General features: G+C 40.4%; 1 protein-coding gene across 1 annotated transcript; it reads left to right on the top strand.

Moving 5' to 3' along the window:
* The first annotated feature begins 1,018 nt into the window (after window positions 1–1,018).
* LOC145453373 (protein NLRC5-like) lies at window positions 1,019–20,457 on the top strand. Its single transcript, XM_080331339.1, has 3 exons — window positions 1,019–1,229; window positions 2,335–2,484; window positions 18,861–20,457. Exons 1-3 carry the CDS (start codon window positions 1,157–1,159, stop codon window positions 20,306–20,308), a joined length of 1,671 nt encoding a protein of 556 aa, XP_080187465.1. The 5' UTR covers window positions 1,019–1,156; the 3' UTR covers window positions 20,309–20,457.
* The last annotated feature ends 4,306 nt before the right edge of the window (window positions 20,458–24,763 follow it).

The following is a 24,763-nucleotide window of genomic DNA, read 5'->3' on the forward strand; positions in this document are numbered from 1 at the left end:
ACTCCTCCGCTACGCACTCCGCATCCACCACCCGGAGCACATATCCACCAATGCTCTGCGCAAACTCACAAAAACAGTCCCATGCCGTTTGCTGGCTGCTGAACGACGCTTACGCTTAATCGGTCATCTAGTGCGGCATCAAGACGATCAACCAGCCGCCGCCATCATCAACCACATTCCGACGGAGCCATGGCGCAGAGGTGGCTGGAATACAACCACATGGCGCTCAACAATAAAGACCGAGCTAGCGCAACGCGGGCTATCGCTCGAAGACGCCCGCGACCGCCCACGATGGAGGCGCTTAATAAGGTCCAAAACTCATTATCTTGATGTTCATTTGTTTCCTGTTTTCTTTTGCCCTTTTATTTAATGGAAAGCCGATATATATATATTCACGCATATATGCAGACTTATGTGGGACCAATTAAATATTTTTAAAGCTATGTCAGGCGAGACAGAGACAGAATGCAACACATCGTAGACCTATAGCTATATTCGTGAGTGTATTCTTAAGCAAACACAAGATGACACGTCGCCAGTATAAGTACCGAATTTATTCTTCATTAACCACGATAATATAGTTGTCAAATATGTGATCGATTATTATTTTTTAACCTTCCTATTGCTCGGAAGAGTTAAATCGTTGTGACATGTTACTGGTCATCACACAGATTTTCTCTTAATAGCTTTCTCTAACGATTCGGACTTTAAATAGTATAAGTTGTGTATTTGTGTGATGTGAAGCTCAATGAGTGATTCCGATCTGGGTTCCAAGGTTTGTCTCGTTGAACTTGTGATGTAGTATTGGACACGCTCGACGCCTCAGCTTTCCCTCGGTGATGATAAACAGTGAATTTTTGTCTGGGGGAAATTTTTTTTATTGACTGAATCATGGACTGAAAATGTCAAAAATACAGTTGATCGCTTTCAGCATAATTGGTGTATTTTATCAAATCAATCCCATTTGTTCACAAGGTTATTATGTGTGCCAAATTTGTCGATGTTCACAGCTCCTGCATAAGAGTAGTCGAATGGAATCCTTTAGTCCCGACGAACTATTCAATTAAAATTTCTCTAATATTGTAGGCTATTTACTGTCCTTGCGTTCTTGGTATTTTCTGATACAGCAAATATTTAACATTACGTTATCGTTATCATGGCGGAAGGGGGTAAAGACCGAAATTATGGTGACGCTGATGTGCCTTCAACAAAATTATCTAGGGAAAGCAGTAAGTAATTTCTGGAATGTTTGAGTTACTATTTATTTTTTCAATATTATCCATATAAAATAATTTGAAGTTATTGAAATACATAATAATTGAGACGATTTTTTTTCCCCTTGAAACGGAAGATTTTGCCCTAAAAAATCAAAATTTTCACTTTTTTACATACAAAAACGGAATTTTGACCAAAAGTTTACCCCACGTATGCAATTTAGGTGTTTTCGCACATAATGGTAAAATAGACCTATTTATCCTAATTTCTGGTTGAAACTGTATGTCCTTAAGAAGTAATCAAGCCTGAAAAGACGTTTTACCTTGAAAAGTGACAAAGTTTTACATAAAAAACTTCTATTTTAACGAAATCTGACCCTATGAAGAACTCCAGTATCACGTATCAGTATCAGTATCACGTATCACGTATTTTGATAGAAGTATTCAAATTTGTTGCAGTACAACGAAAGATACTTCCATAAATTCTCGGCTAGTCTCTGTCCTTACTAAGTACCTTGCCAAGAATGGAACGAGAACGTTCAACAGCAGCAGTTCTTGGTACACTGCGCACACTGCTGGTGACACAACGTGTTGCTTCATTCTTACGATGTTGCCTCCATCACAATTTTTCATCACGCTTCTTGATATAAGAACCATGCAATGTCCGAGCAGTCTTGCTTCAGTTAGGATAGTGAAGTACGTTGACCATAACACCATGTCAACCTATTTGTTTAATTAGACGGTTTATGATTCACAATGAACATACAATGTGCCGTCTACAACGGTAGGCCTATGAAGTATTCTACAAGCTCTAAAATATCAAATGATAAGTTCACCGACTATGCAGAATATACGATAAAAACGAAATGCAGGGGTCAAAAAAATTATGACTTTGTAAACAATTTTGGCAATTTATGACCTAACGCTACAATTTTGACAAAATTTTGACTTATTTTGACATGTCAAAAAAATCGCCCCAATAATAATGTTCGCGAGCTGCATAATATAGTACAAGTAAGACATTCGGGGAAGTTTCCATGATCGTAAGTTGATTTACAAATGCTTACAAATGACATGCACCGGAACATTGGACGTAAAACAATATTTTCGTGGGTCTCAGGATCTGCGAGGTTGGCAGAAGGCGAAAACGTCAATCAGCGGTTCATAAACAGTACGGTTAACGTTGCGGCAGGAGATCTTATTCAAGGAAACAAGATCAATATCACCTTCATTATGAATTCTGGAATTGAAGCAATTTCAACAGACCAACGTGAGTAGCTCATCCGGAACTTTGTAGTGCGGCCTGTTTTATAAATTGAGTTGCCATTATGTCGTCAAATGTCACAGAATGCAGCCCAGAACATAGCGACGATAGGTCATGTATATCCGGCGGTACTTTACACATCATAGTAAGATTTCAAATTCACTCTGATCATCGGCTATTACACGAAGCATATGGATTTGACATATCCCCCTCGTGCAAAAGCTCTACACTTTAATTTTCAATCACCCTTTCAACGAATGCTAATCAAAAACAATGAAGCTTTACGGAATGCCACGCGTATCCAGAACGATTTTCAGTGAATGCTTCAATCAGCAGAAAGTACGAAGAGAAGACAAGGTCGGCATAGGCTACTTCGCACGTTGAAAAGTTCTCACAGTCTCGGATGCCCAATCGTCGGAGCGTCGATCCAATTCACTTTTTTACCCTTTTATGATCTATGATTGGCGCACTATATCACGTGGTTTTAATAGTAGTCGCATCCGATGTCCGCATCGCGCTGCCGCAATAATTTTTTCATTTTGATTCCTTATTCTGCCCAAATGGTCTGCAGAGAGTTGGAACAAAGTTTGCTTATAAATTAGTTTGGACATATGATTATATAGTAGAAAAACAGATCTATATATACCTGAGATATCTTTGCAGATTAACATTCCAAAAATTTATCAAATCTGGAAAGTTTTTGTCGGGCTACACGCGAAATATATGTCGAAGATATTTGTAACAGGTCTCGATGTATGCACTGGTTTGTCATGATTCATAAAAAATTAATTGCGAGTACTTTTAGATCGCCATACCCGTTAAAATACTCCCATCAACCTACCCCGGGTCATCTTCCACAAAATGTTTCAAGCTAGGTATTTTATACCGCAGCGAACAGCGTGTCGAAATCGAAGAATGAGGTACTCTACTACTTTTAAGAGTGAGAATGAGAACCTTTTTTGGATTAAAGATGCTTTGAAGGTTTTCAGTCAAAATGGTTGCCTAAATCTAGATATATTTGTATTTGAGAGCTACAAAATTAAATGTTCAGAATATGTCCTCATCTTATCATAAAGGATGGTACTGGTTAGTGTTGTGACCTGCAGCCTTACATAAGCGTTATATAATACGGCTTGCTTTGTTGGAATACTTTCATGTTAAAATTAATCTGCCAGATGGTATGAGTGCGTACGCCCATAGTTGTTATAACAACCTTGATTTGATCCCAAGCATAGCTCATACAACAATAGCATTGATTAGTAAAGTGGTCCTCGGGCGCGATTCACGCTATTTCAAATATTGAACTCCCAACCCGAAAATACCGATCTGACTTTGAACTCTTACCCCTTGTTTTTACTACAATCCTGAAATTTCTTTGTGGGGTGGGGGCTCCCGACCCAGGCAATTTCGAAAGGGGCGTTGCAGGAAAAAAGGTCAAGAACCGCTGCGTTAGGCAAAACATATCGCAACCGCTGCAGACTATGTGCGAACTTTGCGTTCGTTCTATAGCCGCTGCATCCTCATGGCTATGTGAACAGGGCAGTAATGGCCTCGAAGTGGGCCCAAAATCAGCTCGCAAATCTACATACCGTATAACATTTGTCAGCAGTTACACTCGACTTGACAATTTCTTTGCTAATTCGTTTGACTAGTATGCGTGATTTTTATAGGGGTACCACTTGTCCCAGGACATCGCAATATTAAAAAATACCCATAATTTACAGTGATGAGTCATTAACCGTATTCAAAATTGTAATAGAACTAATACATTATTAATATATAGGCTATCCTTGAATCAGTTGGGATTTGGGATTTAAGTTGCGCAATCCGCTAGTTCAGGACGTTACGGCACCGGAATTTCGTCGAATGAATAATATTGACCGTGTGCATTAATAATTGAACATGATGATGTACAATTACATGCTATAAATTTTGGAATCATTACCTCCGTCATATATCACGGTAAATACGACACGTTCATGAATCGCGTAACACCGTCCTTCGTTCGCTACGGCATGAGTGTGTGTGTGTGTCTTTGCGAACCGCATGTATAAAGGATAGTGATGAAATTACCCGTAGATGAAAGGGGTAAGGTAGCTCGAACACCTCATGGGGTTTCATGATCAGCGATTTCCGGGGTAAGGCTGCCAAAATATAATACTGTTTTGGTCCTGTATGTGAACATGGCCTGAACATGGTCGTAACCGATTGAGACGTTTTTAGATTGACGACGAAATGCTTGTATGTTTGGAAACAATGCAACATCGTTTCAGTCGTATATGCTCGTTTAAACAAGGCCACTAGCTCGTGAAAATAGTTTTTACAGCAACTTTTCTTCTGTAAGTGTGCCGCGAATTTTCTAGAATTTTCCCAGTGTGCCGCAAGCTGAGAAAGTTCCGGAACCACTGTCTTATATAGAGGAGCCTGTGTACGAATTGTGGAGTCAATTGCTCAAAGGCTGTTGCATCGTTTCAGCATCTGTTGAATTGTAAAATATTCAAATTCAATCTATAGTTGTCAAATGTCCCGCCGTTGGGTCGATTGCTGCTGGTTATGAGATTAGGGCCTGTAGCCTTGGTTTCCTCACGCACATTAAAAAACAATAATGCCGCGACAATTAATGGTTCTCGAACTCTCTCAATCAGAGTCAACAAGTATAATTTTAGTTTAATTTCATAGCTGAGAATCTGATGGATCGTTACACGATGTAGGCCTACAGTCTATGTTACGAAGCTAAGTCAGCGCTCTTATAATCATACACTTTTACGTCACTAAATACGCCATATCTGAGATTGAACAGGACTATTGTAAGGCGAGGCCGCTACCAATTTTTAGTTAGAGACTCCCGATCCAGACCAAGCTCCTTATTTTCGCTTTCTAGAGCACCTGAATCACGGTAGCGTAAAATGTATTCCGATTCACACCAGATCAGGGGCTCTTAACAATGGGCCATGGCCATGAATTTATATTTATAGACTCGAATTAACCATGTAAAACGCTTCAGTTTGGTCCCTCTTATGAACTGGAAGTCACAAAACATGGAATATCCACACTGGGCCATCAAACAGCAAGATATAAACCCTAATTGAAAACGATGTTGGATACCAAATTTACCCGATACAAAACCGAGTGCGTCTGCAATATCTATTCTCAATAGTCGATGTATGCAGAATTACGGACATTCACACAGGTCACAATACCTATCATAACAATCCAAAATTGTTTCTGACACGTTTGAACCGCAGCCTTCACTACCCAACTAATGGTTATAATTCATGGATGACTTTAATTTGGTATATGCACATTGAGCGAAATGAAGCCTTGGACATGCGTGACGCCTACATGAAGTAACAAAAAGCATGAGCATTGACCACAGGAAAATGCCTAGTAATCGCGCTAAATTTAAAAATTAGGGCCCTCTATTACAGATTCCGAAATATGCTGTTTACTACTTTTGCGTGCAGAGATCCTCTACTTCCTATAATCGCTTAATATCATTTACTTTCCTACTCGTTGGATATCATATCGCTGGATATCATCTAATTCCTAATCGGTGGATTGATCAATCCACAGATTCGAAGTAAATCCAAATTTAATCATTGGCCTTTTCGGCCTTTTCTCACCTCTCATGTACCAGTTCGATTGTAGTCTGTGGACCCCCAAAGGACTCAAGGGTCATAATTTTGGAATTCTGCTTTGAACACTTGTTCTGTCGCTTCTTACTAACTCATGTCAATTCTTTTGAAATCTTTATACTAAACTTTCATAAAAATCTATATTGTTAAAAAAAGCCTATTGCCATTTTCAAAATATTATTTTTGGCAGTTTTGGCATTTGGTTCCCGAAAAGCCAAAACCAACATGGCCTGGCCATGACCCACTGGTTGGCAACCGAAGTATTTTGAGATGGCCAACGAGCTATTTGGAAATCCGCAGAATTCATGAACAGTTTAGTCATATTTGTTACGTTCAAATTGGAAATTATGATCAATTATTATCAACCGCCTATGGCAGTACATGGTATGCCTACCACCGCAACGAATCGGAATGAATTGAGGATTTAGCGCAGCACATTAACCTCTGGAGTCAGTTTAAAATGTCCGGCATTAAGATCATTGTAATAATGCAAGAGTCACATGAATTGATTGTATTATTGGATTGAATGTTCTGACATCACATGCTCAGTAGGTACAAGCAGTGGTGGCTTTTGAGGTAGGTGAGGTCAGCGGCCACCAAGGGCCCCCTGGTTGATTTGCGCGATTTCAAGCCCCCCTCTTCCGTTTACGCGCCTTTTTCTCAACTATAATAATCGTTTCCTGAATAACTGCAGATATCGTTCAATTCATAAAACAATATGGTGCAGTACCGTGAAGATGGGCCAATCATCAAATTTCATTTTAGTGATCATTTAGTGAATAACTATGAAAATCCATGCACCCATGATGAATATGGTTACGTAAATAGTATTTGATCATTAAATTTCTGCTCCCGTTACAAGACATCACATTGATTTCATGAACTTTATCCATATTGTGATTAGCTAAAGACCCGGCTTTTACAATTAACCAGTACATGATTTTTAATTTTCGTTTTGCGAATAAACGTGAAAATACATGTAGCCTACCCATGTACAATATAGTACCGTAAATAGTGGTCGATCAGCAATTTATGCACCTGTTAAACGAACTTACTTTGATCTATGAGCCCCTTCCCACATTTTCGTGATTTTTAGTTTTATCATTTTAGAATATGCAACCATAAACAGTTGTCGATCATAACATTTCTGCACTAACGCGCTTTTTAGTTTTAGTATACCGTGAACCTTGGCTATCATCAAATTTCTGCGCCCGTTGTTTCTGCGAGGCACGCGAAACGATCGTGTGGCGACTATGGGCGCAGAAGCCTGTCTAATCTTGATGGTCGGTAACGTCGGTATAAACCAAACACGGCCCTTTACTACAGTGATTGAATATAATGACATAAAGTAGGCAAAGGCAGGGTAAACGTAGGATTTATAACAATGCTTGACCGCAAATCTTCAACCTTCCTGACAGCAAAGTAACTAACATAACTAGTCTAGCAATTGAATATATAGAGATAGAAAACGCGACTGATAATGATGATGATGATGACACCGAGCAGCAATTAATTAGAAATACACAAATTACACACGAAACAAGGTAATGCAGAACGCACGCGTTAACACCCACTAAAAGAGCTTCGTTTTTCTGAACGCTATCCATTTGTTTGAACTTCCTGAAATCAGTAAGGTTATCCCCCTACATTTACGTGGTATTCAAGAAGATTGTATCCACTTACTCAATGGTTTTGCTTATATAGCACTGGAACTTCAACACTTTTTTCACTCCTGTCTTTCAAAATCGCCTACTTTTAAATTACTGTTCTAGGTTATATTCCGTCGGTAAAATATAATACGGTAGTTCGTGGGGTACTGTAATTTTATATGTATAATAACACCCTGAAAATGATATGCAGATTCTAAAGAAAATTCTGTACCCATTTATAGCACGTAAAATGCACGAACAGTACATCATGTACTGTGGCGTACATGAACTGTACGGTAGAAGCATAGAAAATGCGTGAATGCCGATTATACATGCTTCTCATGTTGACGAGCTTGCGCGTATGACAAGTTACCAGAGATAGTTTTCTTTAAGTATTATCGGAAATTGATTATGCACATTGAAGTCTGCTCACGGCGATTCCGTGTCATTCTGTTTTGCGATGCCACTGTTAAACCATAGCGTTCTATATGGTGTCGACACAAGAAAATCTCACGGCTCAGTGAAATTGGTTTACGTCATACTTTCCATTTGATCAAAGGCAAATTGACGGTAATTTTTGACCGGCTTGCCGAGAATTAAATTTGATAAAACGGGTATCAACCGAAAGCTGACGCTGTAATGATGACGAAAATATAAATTTTATTCCGCTCATGGCCCTGGAACCCCCACAATCAGCCCCACATTATTCCTTGTTATGGAGATTGGCATCGTGACGCAACACTCCTGTCTGGCGAGACGAGAGAGTAGCTCAAGAGCAAGGGTGCGGCTGCGCGGCGAGCGTGAGATGAGAGTGCTCAGCTGGCGTCTCGGCGATGGGAATCGGGCAATGAGCTTGTGTTTCTAAGTGCAATCGCTTCTCAGAAAAACATTGCGCTGTTTTTTCTAGGCTAGAAGCGAGCACAAATTACGAGCCTTTCCTTGGGTCCACAGAATGTATTACGGTCAGGGCTGTGGAGTCGGAGTCGGAGTCGGTGGAGTCAGAGTTGGAGTCTGGGTATTTCTCGCTTGATGGAGTCGGAGTCGTGAAAACTTTAATAGCTGGAGTCGGATTCTGAGTCGAGGTCGTAGGGAAAATACTGACTGGAGTCGGAGTCGGAGTTTGTGAGAATGACCCTGACTTCGACTCCGACTCCGACTCCAACATCTGTATCATTAAAACATTTGCTTTCGAAGAATTTTCAATAGAATTTTTACGTACCATTAATCACTGTTATTAATAACCATACAGATCAGATGCGACCAGCCCGTGACACGCAGGTCAAATTTGGCACACGAGAAGGTTTGGTGTGGCCTGCGAGGTAATTCCCGAAATTATTTATGACATCAGGTACAATTGCAAGGCCAACCAAAATTTGATTAGCAAGACCGCGAAATTTGATGATGACTAAAACAACAGTTCTGACGCATTGACGTATCCAGGGGCCAGTCACATTTATCCCAGATCTTCGTATATGACCATAAAGTAGAATATTTCATAGCAGATCTATTTGACTTTAAATTTTCTCGGTAATTCGCATGATTCATTGTCCCTAGATTTTTTGCATTCAGTATTTGAACCCCCTTCTGAAAATTATAAATACATATTATTCACAGAATTGAGTCTAACTATAATCACAATTAGGAGATATCGTGTCGTCCAACATGCGGCTTTGCTCGTGTACTCGTCGACAAAACATTTGCACTAAATGATAGAGGCACGTTCACTGATACCGTCGATTTTGCTTTGTTTAAACGTCGAATAATCCTGTCCTTGCCAAATGAGCCGAGTGATATACAGATGCGACCCCCAGTGTATGTTAGCAACATATTTATTGATATAATTCAGTCATTATTTTGCAAAAAAAATTCGCGCTTCGCGCGACCAGGGCCTGATTGCGCACTGCACAGTTGCATGACATATTGTTATCAATTTTAGAGCGTAATAATATAAGTCTTGTTTGCAATGTTACCTAATTCGGTACGCTCCTATCGGACGACTAAAAAAAGGTTATCAACATTCCAGTTCCCCGCGCAATGGTTCGTAAATCTCATGTGTCCCTTTGGCCGAAAAAGTTGCCCACCCCTGATATAAATAAAATTAGACATTACTTGCAAATTACAACTCAGTTGCACAGGAGACGAAAATCGCAATATGCGTTTTCGCGATGCAGTCAAAATTGATGCAATCTTTGGAATTAGCCTACAGCATAATACTGTGACAGAGCAAATGCATCGACTGGTTTTGTAAAATTATAAAAATGATGTAAATATGACCAAACGATGCTTTCCACTTGACAAAATTAAAAATATTTGTAGTGTGGTTTAGCTGTTTGGGTCGAACAAATGATTAAGAAAGACTGCAAGTCCCAATCCTTGAATACTTGATTAAGTACATGTAGACTAGACATAGGCTATGGTCTTTGACTACTTAACTAAATTCCATTTATGACCCATGTCTAATAAAAGTACGAGTGTGTGTGCTTGTAATCAGGATAGTGTGCAATGACGAAATTAGTAAGTTCAATCTCTTTATTAGTTGTTGACTCATACACAAGTGCTACACCTGGATTTTTATCTACATTTTTATTATACAGGATTGGATATCTGCCATATTTGAATGATTCATACATTTCAGGATATTAGAGAGTCCATGTTATAAAAACTTGAAAAAGGAAGGATATTCAGCAAATCCCTCTTTCACGTTAATTGCATAGTGGATAATTCGAGCTGTGCCACAATGAAACCATTTAGCATGCCACCGTTAAGCATATGTTTGCATATGTTTATTGCCTGTATGATAGTCATCCAACCGACAATGTGGCATATAATTTTCGAATAGGTTGGTAATAATGCTTAAGTCGGAGTCGGGAGTCGGAGTCGGAGTCGGTACGTTTAAAGACTCAGGATTCGGAGTCGTAGTCGGAGTCGGTATATTGAAAATGTGTGGAGTCGGAGCCGGAGTCGGTGGTAAAATTTACCGATTCCACAGTCCTGATTAGGATCCTATGAATTTTCATGGTTCTTAACCTTTTTTCCTCCAGCGCCCCATTTCAAAAATTATCGTGCTCTAGCGCCCCCATACCATATTGTAAGGACTGTAATAATAACAATGGGTAAGAGGATTGGCCGTAACAGCACTTCACCAGTCCCCATAAAACGATTGACTTGAGCACTCATAGCGTGATAGACCCAACCCCGTCGATTGATTTCGGCCTGGTCGCCCTTGGCGCTAAATTTATCTATAATGCATGAATGAATTGGTGGTAATTGCATATATATGTCGCTATAAACTTTTTATCCTCTCAGCCCTACGTAATCAGATTTACCAGTAGCGCTGAGTGAGCTGTTGTCTTTGAAAGTAAAGGTCAGATAATTGATAACTAAACATATTCGAGCGTGCCCGTTGATACAAATTACTTCAGTACATGTTGTTATTTTGTTACCTCTTGTCCGCTATATAGTCGAAAGATATTGAAACGCATGAACGTATTAAACTAAAGTAAACACATGGTTCTAAATTGGTATTTCTTCACTGGCAAATAAGTTTCCTCTAATGGATGTTATTTGTCATGTGGGGTGCAGATTGCGACAACATGATAATTCGGCACGAGCGATTTAGGCACCCATGGACAATTTGACATATATCCATCGAAGTTTACGGTCAACATAAAGGCAATCTTCCTCGGCTAAGTTTTTCTCCCTGACGATCTTTTTGGCACAGTTCTCGGAGTCCCATATTGGCCGGAACTTCATACGTCTTCGTGCATCGTGGCGTGGTAATGGCCGACGCCGAAATGCCTATTTCTATTTTATATAATTATGCGTATTTTTTCATCGTCAAAACATGATGTGTAATTTATGTTCATTCACCGAAATAATTTAGGCCACCCTTCAAGATCACCCCCTTAATTGGGGGTGAGGGTTGCAGAGGTTTCGGTCCTGGTAAGAGGTCAAAGTCCAGTCGGTCTTTTATGGAGTTTAGTATTGGAAATGTTTCGTGTTTTAATCGCGCTAGAGGACCACTCGACTATAATAAACCATATAATAATTTGTGTGGTATATTCAGGGTCAAATCAACGTTGTTATAACAACAATCGGGTGCGGTCTCATTCCCTGTGGCTCGAACCAGATGTACATTGTATACATCCCGAATTCACATCTGCGATTGGCAATACGGAGAAATTAATGGTATTGGATTTTGTCTTAGTGCTTTGTGTGACTAAGTGTGAATGGGATGCATATATCTGTTAACATTGAATTTAGTACTGAACCCAATTATTTATTTTTAACATGAATGTATTCCAAACAAAGCAATTCATATTATATGACGTTCATGTGAGGTTGTGTACCACAATACTAAATGGTATCATTCTTTAAGATACGATGAAAATACATTCTGACGATTTTATTTTGTAGCTCCCAAATACATTCTACAAGTATATTTAGTTATTCCTTTTGTGCACGAAGCATATTCATATTCATGTACAATAGGTTCTCACTCTCAAAAGTGATATACAGTGCCTCCTTCTTCGATTTCCTCGCGCTGTGCGCTGCAGGATAAAATACCTACTTCGAAACATTTTGTTTAAAATAAACCTAGCAAGCGTGACGGTAGTGAATTAACGGGATATTGGTGATCAGACCTTAGCCTAGGCGAAGTAAAGAAGAGGCATGCACTGCACACTAAATGAAAAGTAATACAGAGAATATGAGACGCAAGCGACATGTCCTACTATTACATCATCCACTGCAAAGCCATTTTTCTTCAGCGCCCCCATACCGCCCCCTGAGCGTTTTCGCCCCCTTCAAAATCGCCAGTGCTCCTTGGGGGCGCTGGAGGCAAGGTTAAGAATCACTGATTTAACTAAATGGTGATGTTGGAATATGGTTTATAATTGATCAGTCACCATTAGGATTTCTCTGAATGCCGGAGAGCTTTCGCGTCGGAAGTAATACAGCGGCATCATTGCCGCGACATCAGCTGAGCACTCGCGCTTGCCGCGTAGCCACTCATTTGCTCTTGAGCTACGCTCTCGTTTCGTCTGGCTGCATTGTTGCGTCAACATGCCGCTCTCCGTAACAATGAAAAATTCGAGGCTGATTGTGGGGGTTCGAGGGCCCCGAGTGAAATAAAATATGTAGGCCTATTTCCGTCATCAGTACGGCGGCAGCTTTCGATTGATACGCGTTTTATCAAATTTGATGCTCGGCAAGCCGATCAAAAATTACCGTCAATTTGCCTTTGACCAAATGGCAAGCATGTAGTAGACCAGGGGTCACCATGCAGCCCGCGAGATCATATTTTGCGGCCTGCGACCTGATTTGGAGAAATTTCGGTATACCGCTTACTAAAGTATTTTGAAATGCTGAAATTGAACATATTGTTGTTGGTGTTAAAAATAAGCCATTCTATGTATATATATCGGCTTTCAATTAAATAAAAGGGCAAAAGAAAACAGGAAACAAAGGAACATCAAGATATCAGTTTTGGGCCCTTATCAAGCGCCTCCAGCGTGGGCGGTCGTTGGCGTCTTCGAGCGATAGCCCGCGTTGCGCTAGCTCGGTCTCTATTGTTGAGCGCCATGTGGTTCTATTCCAGCCACCTCTGCGCCATGGCTCCCTGTTCTACTGTTGCTTTTAGGCTAATCCTCAGGGATCTTGGTTGAGGCTTCGGGTCCCCGGCGCCGCCCGGCAGATCCCAGTCTTTTTGTTGATATTGTACCCCTCGGCGAGTACGCAGTAACTTGAGGTAGTAGAGTCTTCGTCGTACTTTGCGACTTGGTCTACTCTGCTTACTGCCTATACTGCGCAGCACGTCCGAGCTGTACGTAATCATTACAAGCAATCAGCTAGCGGAGCGAGAGATACACGTCTGCACTCGGCGACTGACTAGACTAGACATTCTACTATTCTCAATATCACTATTCCTCGCTATCTGATACGGTTTCGGCATTGTAATATCATTCCATGGAGGAAGAATTTGCTGATATGAATGGGCATATTGCCTTGACGTGCAATGGCCCACCATTGCCGAGACTGCAACGCTTGAAATTTCGGGCTCTCCAAACGACCATGCTTTACGAGGAGATAGTTTTCCAGCTATAGTAGCGCTACCGTGTCTATCTAACCCCAATATCGATTCTTTAATCCAGGGGTGGCCAATCTGCGGCATTAGAAGGAACAGTATGCGCCCTTCGACACTTAATTCAATTAGGATGTGTTGGCGGCCGTCAATATGCAGAGGAAAATGATGCATGCGCCCCATCATTAAATACAATTATTAAGCGTGTTCTCCTCATCATGAATGAAATTTTTTCGGGTAGGCCTGCATCTGGGCGAATCAAATAGGCTATATCTCCACTATACCGACAAATCTGATGGAAGGTCAAGAAATAACTGCATGCAACAAAGGGGAGTAATAAGAATTGGCACACCCAAAGATGCAGCACAGCATTAATAACTTCCCTAAGTTTTCCAATACACCCCCTGCATCAACTCTACCGGCGAATCTGATCACATGGGCCGAGAAAGAATAAATATTTGATAATATGTCAAACTATTATGCTAATATTTATTGCCAAAATTCACTAATGAAAATGTAAAATTTTTCGCGCTTGGCGCGACTAGAGAACTGATCCCTATGCCTCTTCATAACATTACTACACTGTAAATCCGCAAGGTCGTATTGAACACTTCATAACACTTTTTTCTGCGTACAGACACACTTTTTGGGCATATAAACGCATTGGGCCATAATCGTCGCAACGCTTCTGCGTATTTCTCCGTTCATATGTAACACTTCGCCACTGCGGCTTATTTTCAAAAAATAATATTCTTAGTAATTTATCATCAATTTCGCATTCATAAACCATCGCTACGTTTGGAGATGACATAAAATCATGGTATATGTAAAATAATGTTATTCAACTAACCAAACCACTAAGTTTAAGGGTAATATTACAATAAAATATACATAATATTATTTCCCTGTAAACGCAGAGGGGTCACTACCTTCGTTACGGTAGAGCGCGCTCGATTTCAGTTTGGAATTTGAATTGGTGGTTCGTTGTTTATATAGCTCAGTGGGTTCGTCAGGCTTCGAGCAGAGAGTAGGGTACACGAAAAGACTTGGCAGAATGGATATATTGAAGCAGTTTCTGCTACCTGATGGTGTATAGGTACTCAAGATTTCGGTGCGCATAGTAAACCGATATGAGTAAATGTATTGCTCCGGAGTATACCGGCAATAGACGCGGCCGCAAGCTACATGAGTAATCGAAATGCGGCCGTGAATAGCAAAAAAGTTGGTCAGTTGTCACCCCTATTATAGTTGCTATACGGAGTGTTGCCAGGTATCGTGCGCAGCTCATAGTTCAAAATAGAATGAAATTGATGATCATGATATTTTTGTTGTATTTGTGTTTGTACAATAAAATATTATTTCTTTTGTGGTGACTATGCCCGTCGCCCATGTTAGAGAGCACAGAATTGTACTAACGTCGAAGAGTTATGGAACGTGGTTGTTAAACTGCGTTGTTTATTTGAACATCGATATTGAAGTCTTGCGGCCCGCGGCCTCCAGAAAATTTGAAAAGTGGCCTGCGACCCATTTTGAGTTGGCGACCCCCCGTAGTAGACCAATTTGACTGAGCCGTGAGATTTGCTTGTGTCGACACCATATAGGACATTATGGTTAAACCATCATGACATAACCATTGCTAATTATTTTACACTTAACGACACTATCTCCAAACGATTGTAAGAACTGAAGCATTCGAGGCTCAGACGCGATAATTCAGGCTAGCAATGGTATCTTGCGCATCAGGCCCATTGCAGATGCGAATGCTCACGCCAACGATTCGAAAGTCCTCACCAGGCCTATTGTAGATGTTATTGTTCTGGGCAGCGCAACCAAGCCTGTTGCAGACGTGACTGTTTAGGCAAGCGATGATATCTAACGCACCTGGCTCGCTCGCGTGCGGCGATAATTGACCTAATTTCGTTCGCGTACAAATGGAAAACCAACTTAGCAGGAGACCGCATGCTATTGTACAGCGCAGACGAATCTCGCTAATTGGCAAAACGCTCCTCGCTAACTTGCAGCGCCCAACACTGATAATACGAATCATTGGTCAGGATGGTGGAATGTGATGCGCGATTGACAAAAAACAAGAACGGTGTGACTTCAAGTTTTATTTTGAGGTAGATGTTTTCCAAGAATTGTTGTACCCAGGTATAACGCACACCCTCGACTTTAGGACAAAAATAGGTTAAAATCGTGCGCATTATACATGGAAAATTACGTAATAAATTTCTTGTTTTCTTGGTTAGGTAACTTCTGGGACAAGCGGTGATTTGTCATATACCTGTATTTGTTCTTTTCATTCTCTGTTGGTACTTTTTGTTGTGTTAACCTTTATAAATAAATGATTTTTTTCGCTGTTACCATAGAATTATAGTTCATGAGTTAGTCCTTGTTGAATGAGTCAACAAGTGTTGAGATGATCACAAACCCACCTTGGTTGAGTTCTCTTGCCAAAGAAGGGAAGTCATGATTGTTTGTTGTAGTAGTTGTTGTTTTTGTTGTTGTCCTAAATGCATCAGTGCAATTGTCCGATCATAGTAGCTCCTTCATTTATTGGAAGTTTCAATTCATATGTATGTATTCTATCAACTACATTGCTTAGCATCTTTAGTGTCCGATTAGCTCTTGGTCCTCATTCTGGGTTGTAACCGCGGCACAAGGATCTGAGTCAAAAGTCAATCAGTACTGTTATACGGATGACCATAATGTTCACAAGATTTCTACTACGACCCAACAGGGCCGTAACTGCCGCACCCCAAACCGCCATTTAGGAGAGCTCGAAGGGTCTCAAAGTTGTTTCGTTGGTCGTTTGTTGGAGGATATTTATTAAGTTTGAAAATTTTCGTCGCACTTGGCGCGATTTCATGAGCATAGAGCGGTGTTTATCAATCGTGTGTCCAAGGACCCTTGGGGGTCCGCAAAGCATTTTCAGGAGTCCGCGAAGCCTCAGAATAGTTCATTTGTATTTGTTTTATTCGGAAAATCACGAAGCAGTTTCGCTTTATTTACTAGTAAAACTCCAGATCTCACAACAACAGTATAGCAGTCTGAGATGAAATATCCTACTGTGCAGACCAGTGTTGGTATGACTCAAGTCATGACTTGACTCGAGTCAGACTCGAGTCACCTTTTTCGTATGACTTGACTTGACTCGAGTCACTTTGCTAAAATGACTTGACTTGATTCGGCTTATCAGAAATGAGGATTGACTCGTGACTCGGAGCAAATTTAACGAGTCAATTTCAAGTCATCAACTAATCAGTGTCGATAAAAATCACTGCTTCTTGCATATGTTCGAATCGTTCGCGAAACGCTGGTGTAACCCGTGAGGGCGAACAATTATTCAATGATTGTGCGTTTACTGAGCCTCCACCCCTTCATCGTTCTCTCACAAATAAATTGACCACAAACGAATTGATCGAAGCTTACAGCTTCACAACTAGTAGTAAAGTGATTTAATAGAAAATTGATATTTCTGTTATCTGTTCTTGTCTTGCCCAAACCTCTTGTTTTATTAAAATTTAAATCGAATATAGTTTATCTAATCCTTGACCATTGGCGCAGACTCGAAGTGTATCATAGCAATATGGGTAATGTATTGCATCTTATCAATTCGTTTCTCTATTCTCTATCAAGGCTGGCAACTGTAAACTGACGCTATGCAATTACTTACGTAGTTTACCAGTTCTACGTATATGTGAGCGATACATCGACTTATTGCGTGTGTATTTAACTCTGCATTCGTTCATCGGTGCAGAATCAATGACCACTCAATCTGTAATTCAGACAGCTAGCAGAATGCAATGATGTAATCATGCTTCATGCATCGAAAGGGCAGCTTGACTTGAGTTGTGACTTGACTCGTGACTTGACTTGACTCGAGTCACCTCCAAAAATCGAGTGACTTGACTTGACTCGAGTCACCTTCGAAAATCAATTGACTCGACTTGACTCGAGCCAAAATGTGCAATGACTCGAAATGACTCGTGACTCGAAGGTAGTGACTTGATCCCAACACTGGTGCAGTCTCATTTTAATTGATTAATTGCCAATAGCCCACGTATACAAACATTTACCTGATTAGATATGTTTTCATGGAAAAAAGTTGGATGAGTAAGGATAATCACGGTGACTTCGAAATGTTTACAAAAATCCATTTTCTCCTGTGATATATAGAACCATTTTTCCATAGTAATTTCAAGATAAGCTGTTCGATAGAATTGAATGGGCTTGACGTTATATGTCCATTAAAAAATTGTTGGTCAGTTGTCGTGCAGTCTTTGTTGCGATCATACCCAATTGTGTCGTCGAAAGCGTTACGCGTTATTATTACATTCGCGACCACCTATACTTGTGGATATGGATTTTAGGCCCTCATTAATATCCTATCGAAGGCGAAGGTTTTCAAGACGCGACCACGTATTTCAAGAAATGCAATTGCAAAATTCGCTTTGAAGTAATAAAAGTCGACTCAATTTCTACAGTGATAGTATGGTCGTATATTCAAGAAAAGGCATCTTGTTGCTGTTTATCACTAAGCCTACAGTTATCATTTGCGCAAGATAGATGACGATTGCACGATAATTGAGCTAAATTTGAATTTAAATTTTGTGGGGTCCGTGATGGTCCGAAAGGGGGAGATCGAAGACAAAAAGGTTGAAAACCACTAGCCTAGAGGTATAAATTTGAATTTGATTAGTAATAGAAAAATGCGCACATTGTAGACAAATAGGCATATCAGCACCGGCGATTACCACGCATTGAACAGGACTTTAAGATAAGAGGTGGGCCACACAACGTTTTCCTACCGAAAATTGGGCTACGGCTGAACAAAGGTTGCGAACCCCTACACTGGATTCTGTGCAGATACTCGATTCATTCACAATATAAATCTCCATATCCATCTTGACTACATAGATTATATAAAATATTAACATAAAACGGTATTTGCTTTTGTACGATCTAATAATAAAATATCAAGAAGAAAGAAGGAAAAATATTGTTATCTTCCAGACAATGTTTTAGCCCTGGTCAAACGCATAAACGACAATGCGTCCCGAAAGACGGCGGACAGAATCCTCGAAGACATCGGCGCGGATGACCTCAGCAAACCGGATTTTCAAGTGCATCCGCAGATGAGAAGGGTCACCAAGTCAGAATATTTCAAAGGCAATTATGAAGAGTTGCACGAAATGGAAGTCGCAAGAAAAAGAAAGTTCTTCTTCTGGCGAAAGAAAGAGGTCGTGAAAAATCAATTCAGAAAGGAGTTCGGATTCCTCCGACAAAAAGTTGACGACAACAAATTCCTCGAGCTAGATAAAGTTTTGCAACAAGTTATCAACGAGGAAAGTTCCATCACCGCCATAGTTGCGTCTGCGGGATCTGGGAAAACCACTCTCATGCGCAGAATCGCTAGAAAAACTTTAGGGCATTCACTTACGAATACAGAAGTCATTGCAAACCCCTCTCAGCTTGAGTACAAATTGACACATTATATAGAAATAAAAGGTATGCGTGATAAAGGATTCATTAAACCATCAAAATTTCTATTCGGCGGCCTTTTTCAGAATGATATCGACGAGGATCATGCGTATCAGTGGTTGCTCGAACATCAATCAGAAGCAGTTTTATTTTTCGACGGCTTGGATCAGGCTACGTGGAAAATCAACAGAGATGGCGAAGAGGACATATATCCTAATACTCCAGCCGGAGCAGCAACAATTATGTACAATATCCTCTCGCGTAATCTACTCGATGGTACAAAGATCGTCATCTCTTCCAGAGAATTCCAAGTCTCGGATTTACCCGTGGAAGCTCGACCTGCCGACATCATCACACTTTCTGGTCTGGCCCTAGATGACGCAAAGAAGCTTTTCGTATTTCTTGTAGGTCGGGATGGGGATGAAGCATGGGAGAAGATAGAAAGGATGTCACCAAGGCTGATCAATTTAGTTTCTATTCCCGTTTTTCTGGTCTTAACCGCAGTGATAGTGGCCAATAATCCGGCGGAACCTCCTCCTAAGACAGTCACAGGACTCTACAAAAAAATTATGTCCACTCTAAGCAGAGTGAAAAACATTAGAAGGGTTGATACTATCGCCGAAGTTATCAATAAATTGAAAGCGATGTCATATCGTGGCATGAAGGAAGGGAGAGTGGCATTCTCTGAAAATGATTTGGAAATGTTTGGAATTGCAAAAGACGAAGTTCAAGATCTCATGGTAAAGATTCCTGGAAACAACATCCTAAATTGCACTCTTTTGGAGGGCGATTTCATTTCCTTCTTCAGTCATCAAAGTCTGCAGGAGTTCCTCGCAGCGAGCTTTGTAGTCGAAATGATGCTTTCAAAGTTCATGAGCTTCAACTTTAAACACCTGCACAAAGAGCGATGGTCGATCGTCCGGAGATTCGTTTGTGGCCTCATTTACGACGACAAGCCGGATCACCTTCATGAAGGTTAGTCTCATCGCAGAGTATAGTCTTTCGTGATGTTGGATACTTTTCTCGAAAAGTTATCGTATTGTCGCTACTCTCAAGACTTTCAAAGTCGTAAAACGAGTAGTTATGAAACATATTTCACCGTAATATAATTAATCCGATACATTCGCTTGATTTACTGCAGAAGGAAAATATTGATCTTCTGAATACGTTTACCGAGAACATTATCGATTCAATTTTAAGGCGGCTGGAATGCAGTAAAACCTTATTCGTCAAACGTAAATTACAAATTCCGAAAAACAAAATTATATTACAGTGATATTTTCACTGACACTTTTCATGACTATGTCATATTTTCCTGGTTTTTGGGACTATACTACGTAACTCTTTCAACAAACTGATATTGATGCCTGTCATTTTCGTGAGATAGCACTGATGAGCTAAATGTGATGTGATCTAACTTTCGAAGAGACGTATAATTTCGGTATTCGAAAAATTTGATTTCATTATACTCGAGTCATCACAAATAATAGGCCTACTCAATTTGGATCAGAATACTCGAATCATTGTGCGCAGCGCTGGTCATAGTTGACTTGGTATATAAGTGCAAAATAAAAAATAGGCTCATATTTTTCATGGCCTTACAGCGACGGATGTTCTGTCAGTGCTTTACCAACGTCAATCTCGAAAAGTCGGCTAAACACCATTTCTATGGCTTTATGAGATGTGGAATCGAAACACGGAAGTTACAGCATAGGGCTGGCCGCTTGCATTCTTGAGAGTTTGTTTGTTCTGAAATCGATACGTAATCTACTAAGTGCGACAAATAAACAAGTCTCCATTGACATACTGCAGTATCTTACTGAACGGGTAAACATATGAAATCCAGTGTATCTGAGAAAAATACTATCCACGTGTATAGATAATATAGTGTGATGTAATGTAACTTGTCCGGCGGGCTTCAAGTCGCCATTCTCCCTATTTTTTTGAAAGCTTGTGTTAATAATATATTTTGGAAAGTCTAGCGAACTAAAACCTGGTGGACAGATAAATTAGGATCCATTTTTATGATTTCAAATGCGGAAACATCAATCTTGAACGCATGACAGTATGATGGGCACGGAGCTTATTCAATTCATTCTCTGCCGCACTGTTGTCACTTGTAATGCAGTGGAGATCAATCCAATCAGAACTTCTCCGTATTCTGTCAGTCTGCTAACACTGAGTCGCGCAGTCAGCCGAAAAATAACAGAACGTCACGGATTCATTGTGTCGTTGTGAAAGCAATCATCCGAGTCAAACATTTGCGGGCAAAGGTGCCTCCAAACTTCCCCCTTGGCTTTGGCACTGTGAAGTGTGAACACTGCAGTTTATCTTTACTCAATTGCAATATCATAAAGTGAGGTGCATTATTTGCCTGACAGTCTCAAATCGATCACTGAAACAACTATTTCTCGCCGGATCGATTCGTTCGCAACTCAAGAATAAGAACAAGCACGTTCGCATGGAACTGTATACAGCAATCTATGAATCAGGAGACGAGACTCTTATGAGGCAAATTTCCGGTATCAATGTACATCGCATCTCATTGAGTCGCGATGAGGCTCATATCGTCGGATCGCTTGCAGCAAGGAGTAAAAGTCTGAAGCATTTGAGTTTGTTCAAATGCAACATCAACGATGAACTTTTGGCGATCATTACGGGATCTCTGGATAACAGAATACAAGTGAGCTAGTTAGGTATATTGAAGATAGCTTTCAATACAACATCCATTGTAGTAAAATATTTATTCAACTCGAAGACTTTTCGGGTGCCTCTTTTCAAGAGTTAACGGCACACTGAAGGGATTTAAACAGAATGAAAAGCAAAACCAGAAAGGCGAAGTATGACGCAACAATCAGAAATTACATACCATGAAGTCCGCAATGTAACGATGGCAACAATAACAAACTTGAAGAGTACGATACAAGTAACAAAGCATGTTGAAACCAAACAATAACAAACATGAATTAGAACGCACTAATGGGAAATTTGTAAGTTATACAGAAAATCTTTTTGTCTACATAAAATAGGCTTGGTCAATTGGATGATTGTTGATTCTAGGGCTTTCAAATGAAACAAGGATCTGCCTCGCGCAATGACAGTAAACATTTGGTCATTATAGTTTTGAGCACAAGAAGGGTTCTCACTTAAATGTTGGCCAATTGCCGAAGCGTATGCTTGGTAATCGTCGTAACAGCCGGTTTTGGCGGCTGATTTGCATTGTCGTGCGAACTCCGTACGGTCATTTGCGCAAGTTTTTGAGCGAATCAATTTGGGAATGTGTTGCGTTATCCGTTCAAACAATCTTTGTGATGTACGTCCCACATACCTACTATCACAGTGGCACTTAAATTCGTAGACGACGTTGCTTGCATTTAAAGCAGGAAGTACATCCTTTCGGAAGTTTGGCAGAAGTGGTTTGGTTGTATACACCACATGCGCATTTACACTATAATAACAACGGTGCACGGCCGATTTGATCAACTTTTCAAACCGATTCGACACATTGCCTAGCCAAGGTAGATGTAAAAATGCCGGGCATTTTTCCGGTCCATAATTGGGAGGTTGATCCGAACGTTTTAACACTCTTGCGAAGGAGCATTTCAATATATGCTCAGGATAGCCATTTTTGATAGGATAGAATGGATCTCATCCAATTCACGTGGCAATTTTTCTGGCGAACAGATACGCAAGGCCCGATAAACCAGAGTTGATATTAGGTTGAGTTTACGCCGCTTCGGGCAGAAAGAATCCCAACGGATATAATGGCCAGTGAACGTCGGTTTTCTATACACTGACGTCAAAAACATATTTCCAGATCTCTCAACCAACACGTCTAAAAATGGAAGTGCTGAATCAGTTTCTTTCTCCACAGTAAATTGTAGAGCTGGGTGGAGACAATTCAATTTAAAAAAAAAATATATTACACTCACGCTCATTATTGAAAGCAACAAAGGTGTCATCGACATATCTATAATAAAGGAGAGGTTTTGGGACGTTTTCAAACATTTTCTTTTCATGGTACCCCACAAATATATCTGCCAAACTAGGGCCCAAAGGAGATCCCATGGCAATGCCATCGATTTGCATAAACATCACGTCGTTAAAGCTAAATTCAACACAGCTTGTAGCAGTTCGCAACAATTCTAGAAATATTTCACGTGGTACTATAGGAGGTTCAAGGGAGCTACCATAAAGCGCATCTGCACAAATTTCGAAAGTTTCCGACAATGGCACATTGTAAAAAGACTTTTCACATCGAAAGAGCTAAGAAATACATTGGACGAATTTAATTCAGCGCACTTCAATTTTTCCACAAATGTGAAAGAGTCACGAAGACAATGGGGTGTGTACAAGGATCGAACTGGCTCAATGACGGTGTTAAGCCACTTGGCCAAATTATGCTGCGCCGATCCACACATAGACAGTATGGGACGCAAGGGCACGTCATGTTTATGTGTTTTAGGTAAACCATACATACGCGGCCGCTGCGAACCCGAAGGACGTAAAGACTCATACAGATTGACAGGAAGGAGTCCATCCTTTTTCAATTTGAGAAGGCGACGTTGCAGCTTCATTTCGAGCTTTCGTGTGTTGTCGTTAGTATCAGCTGGACCAAGGTTAATGAACTTGGACGAATCTTGAAAAATGGATCCATTTTCAAGTTGTAATCAACGCGGTTCAAAATTACAACTCCAGAACCTTTGTCCGGTTTCGTTATGCAAATGTTCTCATTGCAACGCAAGGATTTGATGGCTTTAAGGCAATCCTTGTTCATCAAGAAATCTCCGCAGTCCACGGGGGTGCCACAATACGCATGCGCAAGATCGCTAAGTTTAGCTTTCATCGCGGAAAAATGGTCGAGAGATAATGGTCGATGGTGATTTAGTTGACCAACTAATACCTCAAAATTGGCGAATATTTCTTCTCTCTTTGCGTTGTTGGGAGGCAAACAGAAATCTAGTCCATGTGACAGTACAAATTCTTCGATGTCATTAAGTTTATAATCTGATAGGTTGGTTATGATGTTCTTTCCAGTCCGAGGTGAATTTCAAAACCGATTCCGAAATAAAACTTTTAGGTTACGGTCATACTTGCTTTGTTACTTGTATCGTACTCTTCAAGTTTGTTATTGTTGCCATCGTTACATTGCGGACTTCATGGTATGTAATTTCTGATTGTTGCGTCATACTTCGCCTTTCTGGTTTTGCTTTTCATTCTGTTTAAATCCCTTCAGTGTGCCGTTAACTCTTGAAAAGAGGCACCCGAAAAGTCTTCGAGTTGAATAAATATTTTACTACAATGGATGTTGTATTGAAAGCTATCTTCAAGTTCTGTACCACAAACCAACTGTTAGGTATATTGCAAGTCGCATGTCTGGCCCGAGTGAGTGCCATGTCCACTGAACGTAAAATCAACATGCGAGTTCAAGGCCG

This window comes from Botryllus schlosseri, chromosome 13 (assembly GCF_051294905.1).
Source record: "Botryllus schlosseri isolate E-star chromosome 13, Bs_hap1, whole genome shotgun sequence".
Taxonomy (NCBI): Eukaryota; Metazoa; Chordata; class Ascidiacea; order Stolidobranchia; family Styelidae; genus Botryllus; species Botryllus schlosseri.

Coding starts and splice junctions, on each gene's coding strand:
- LOC145453373 (XM_080331339.1), top strand. CDS start 1,157: ATGGCGGAAGGGGGTAAAGACCGAAATTATGGTGACGCTGATGTGCCT. Junction 1,230..2,334: donor AAAATTATCTAGGGAAAGCA/GTAAGTAATTTC, acceptor CGTGGGTCTCAG/GATCTGCGAGGTTGGCAGAA. Junction 2,485..18,860: donor AGCAATTTCAACAGACCAAC/GTGAGTAGCTCA, acceptor GTTATCTTCCAG/ACAATGTTTTAGCCCTGGTC.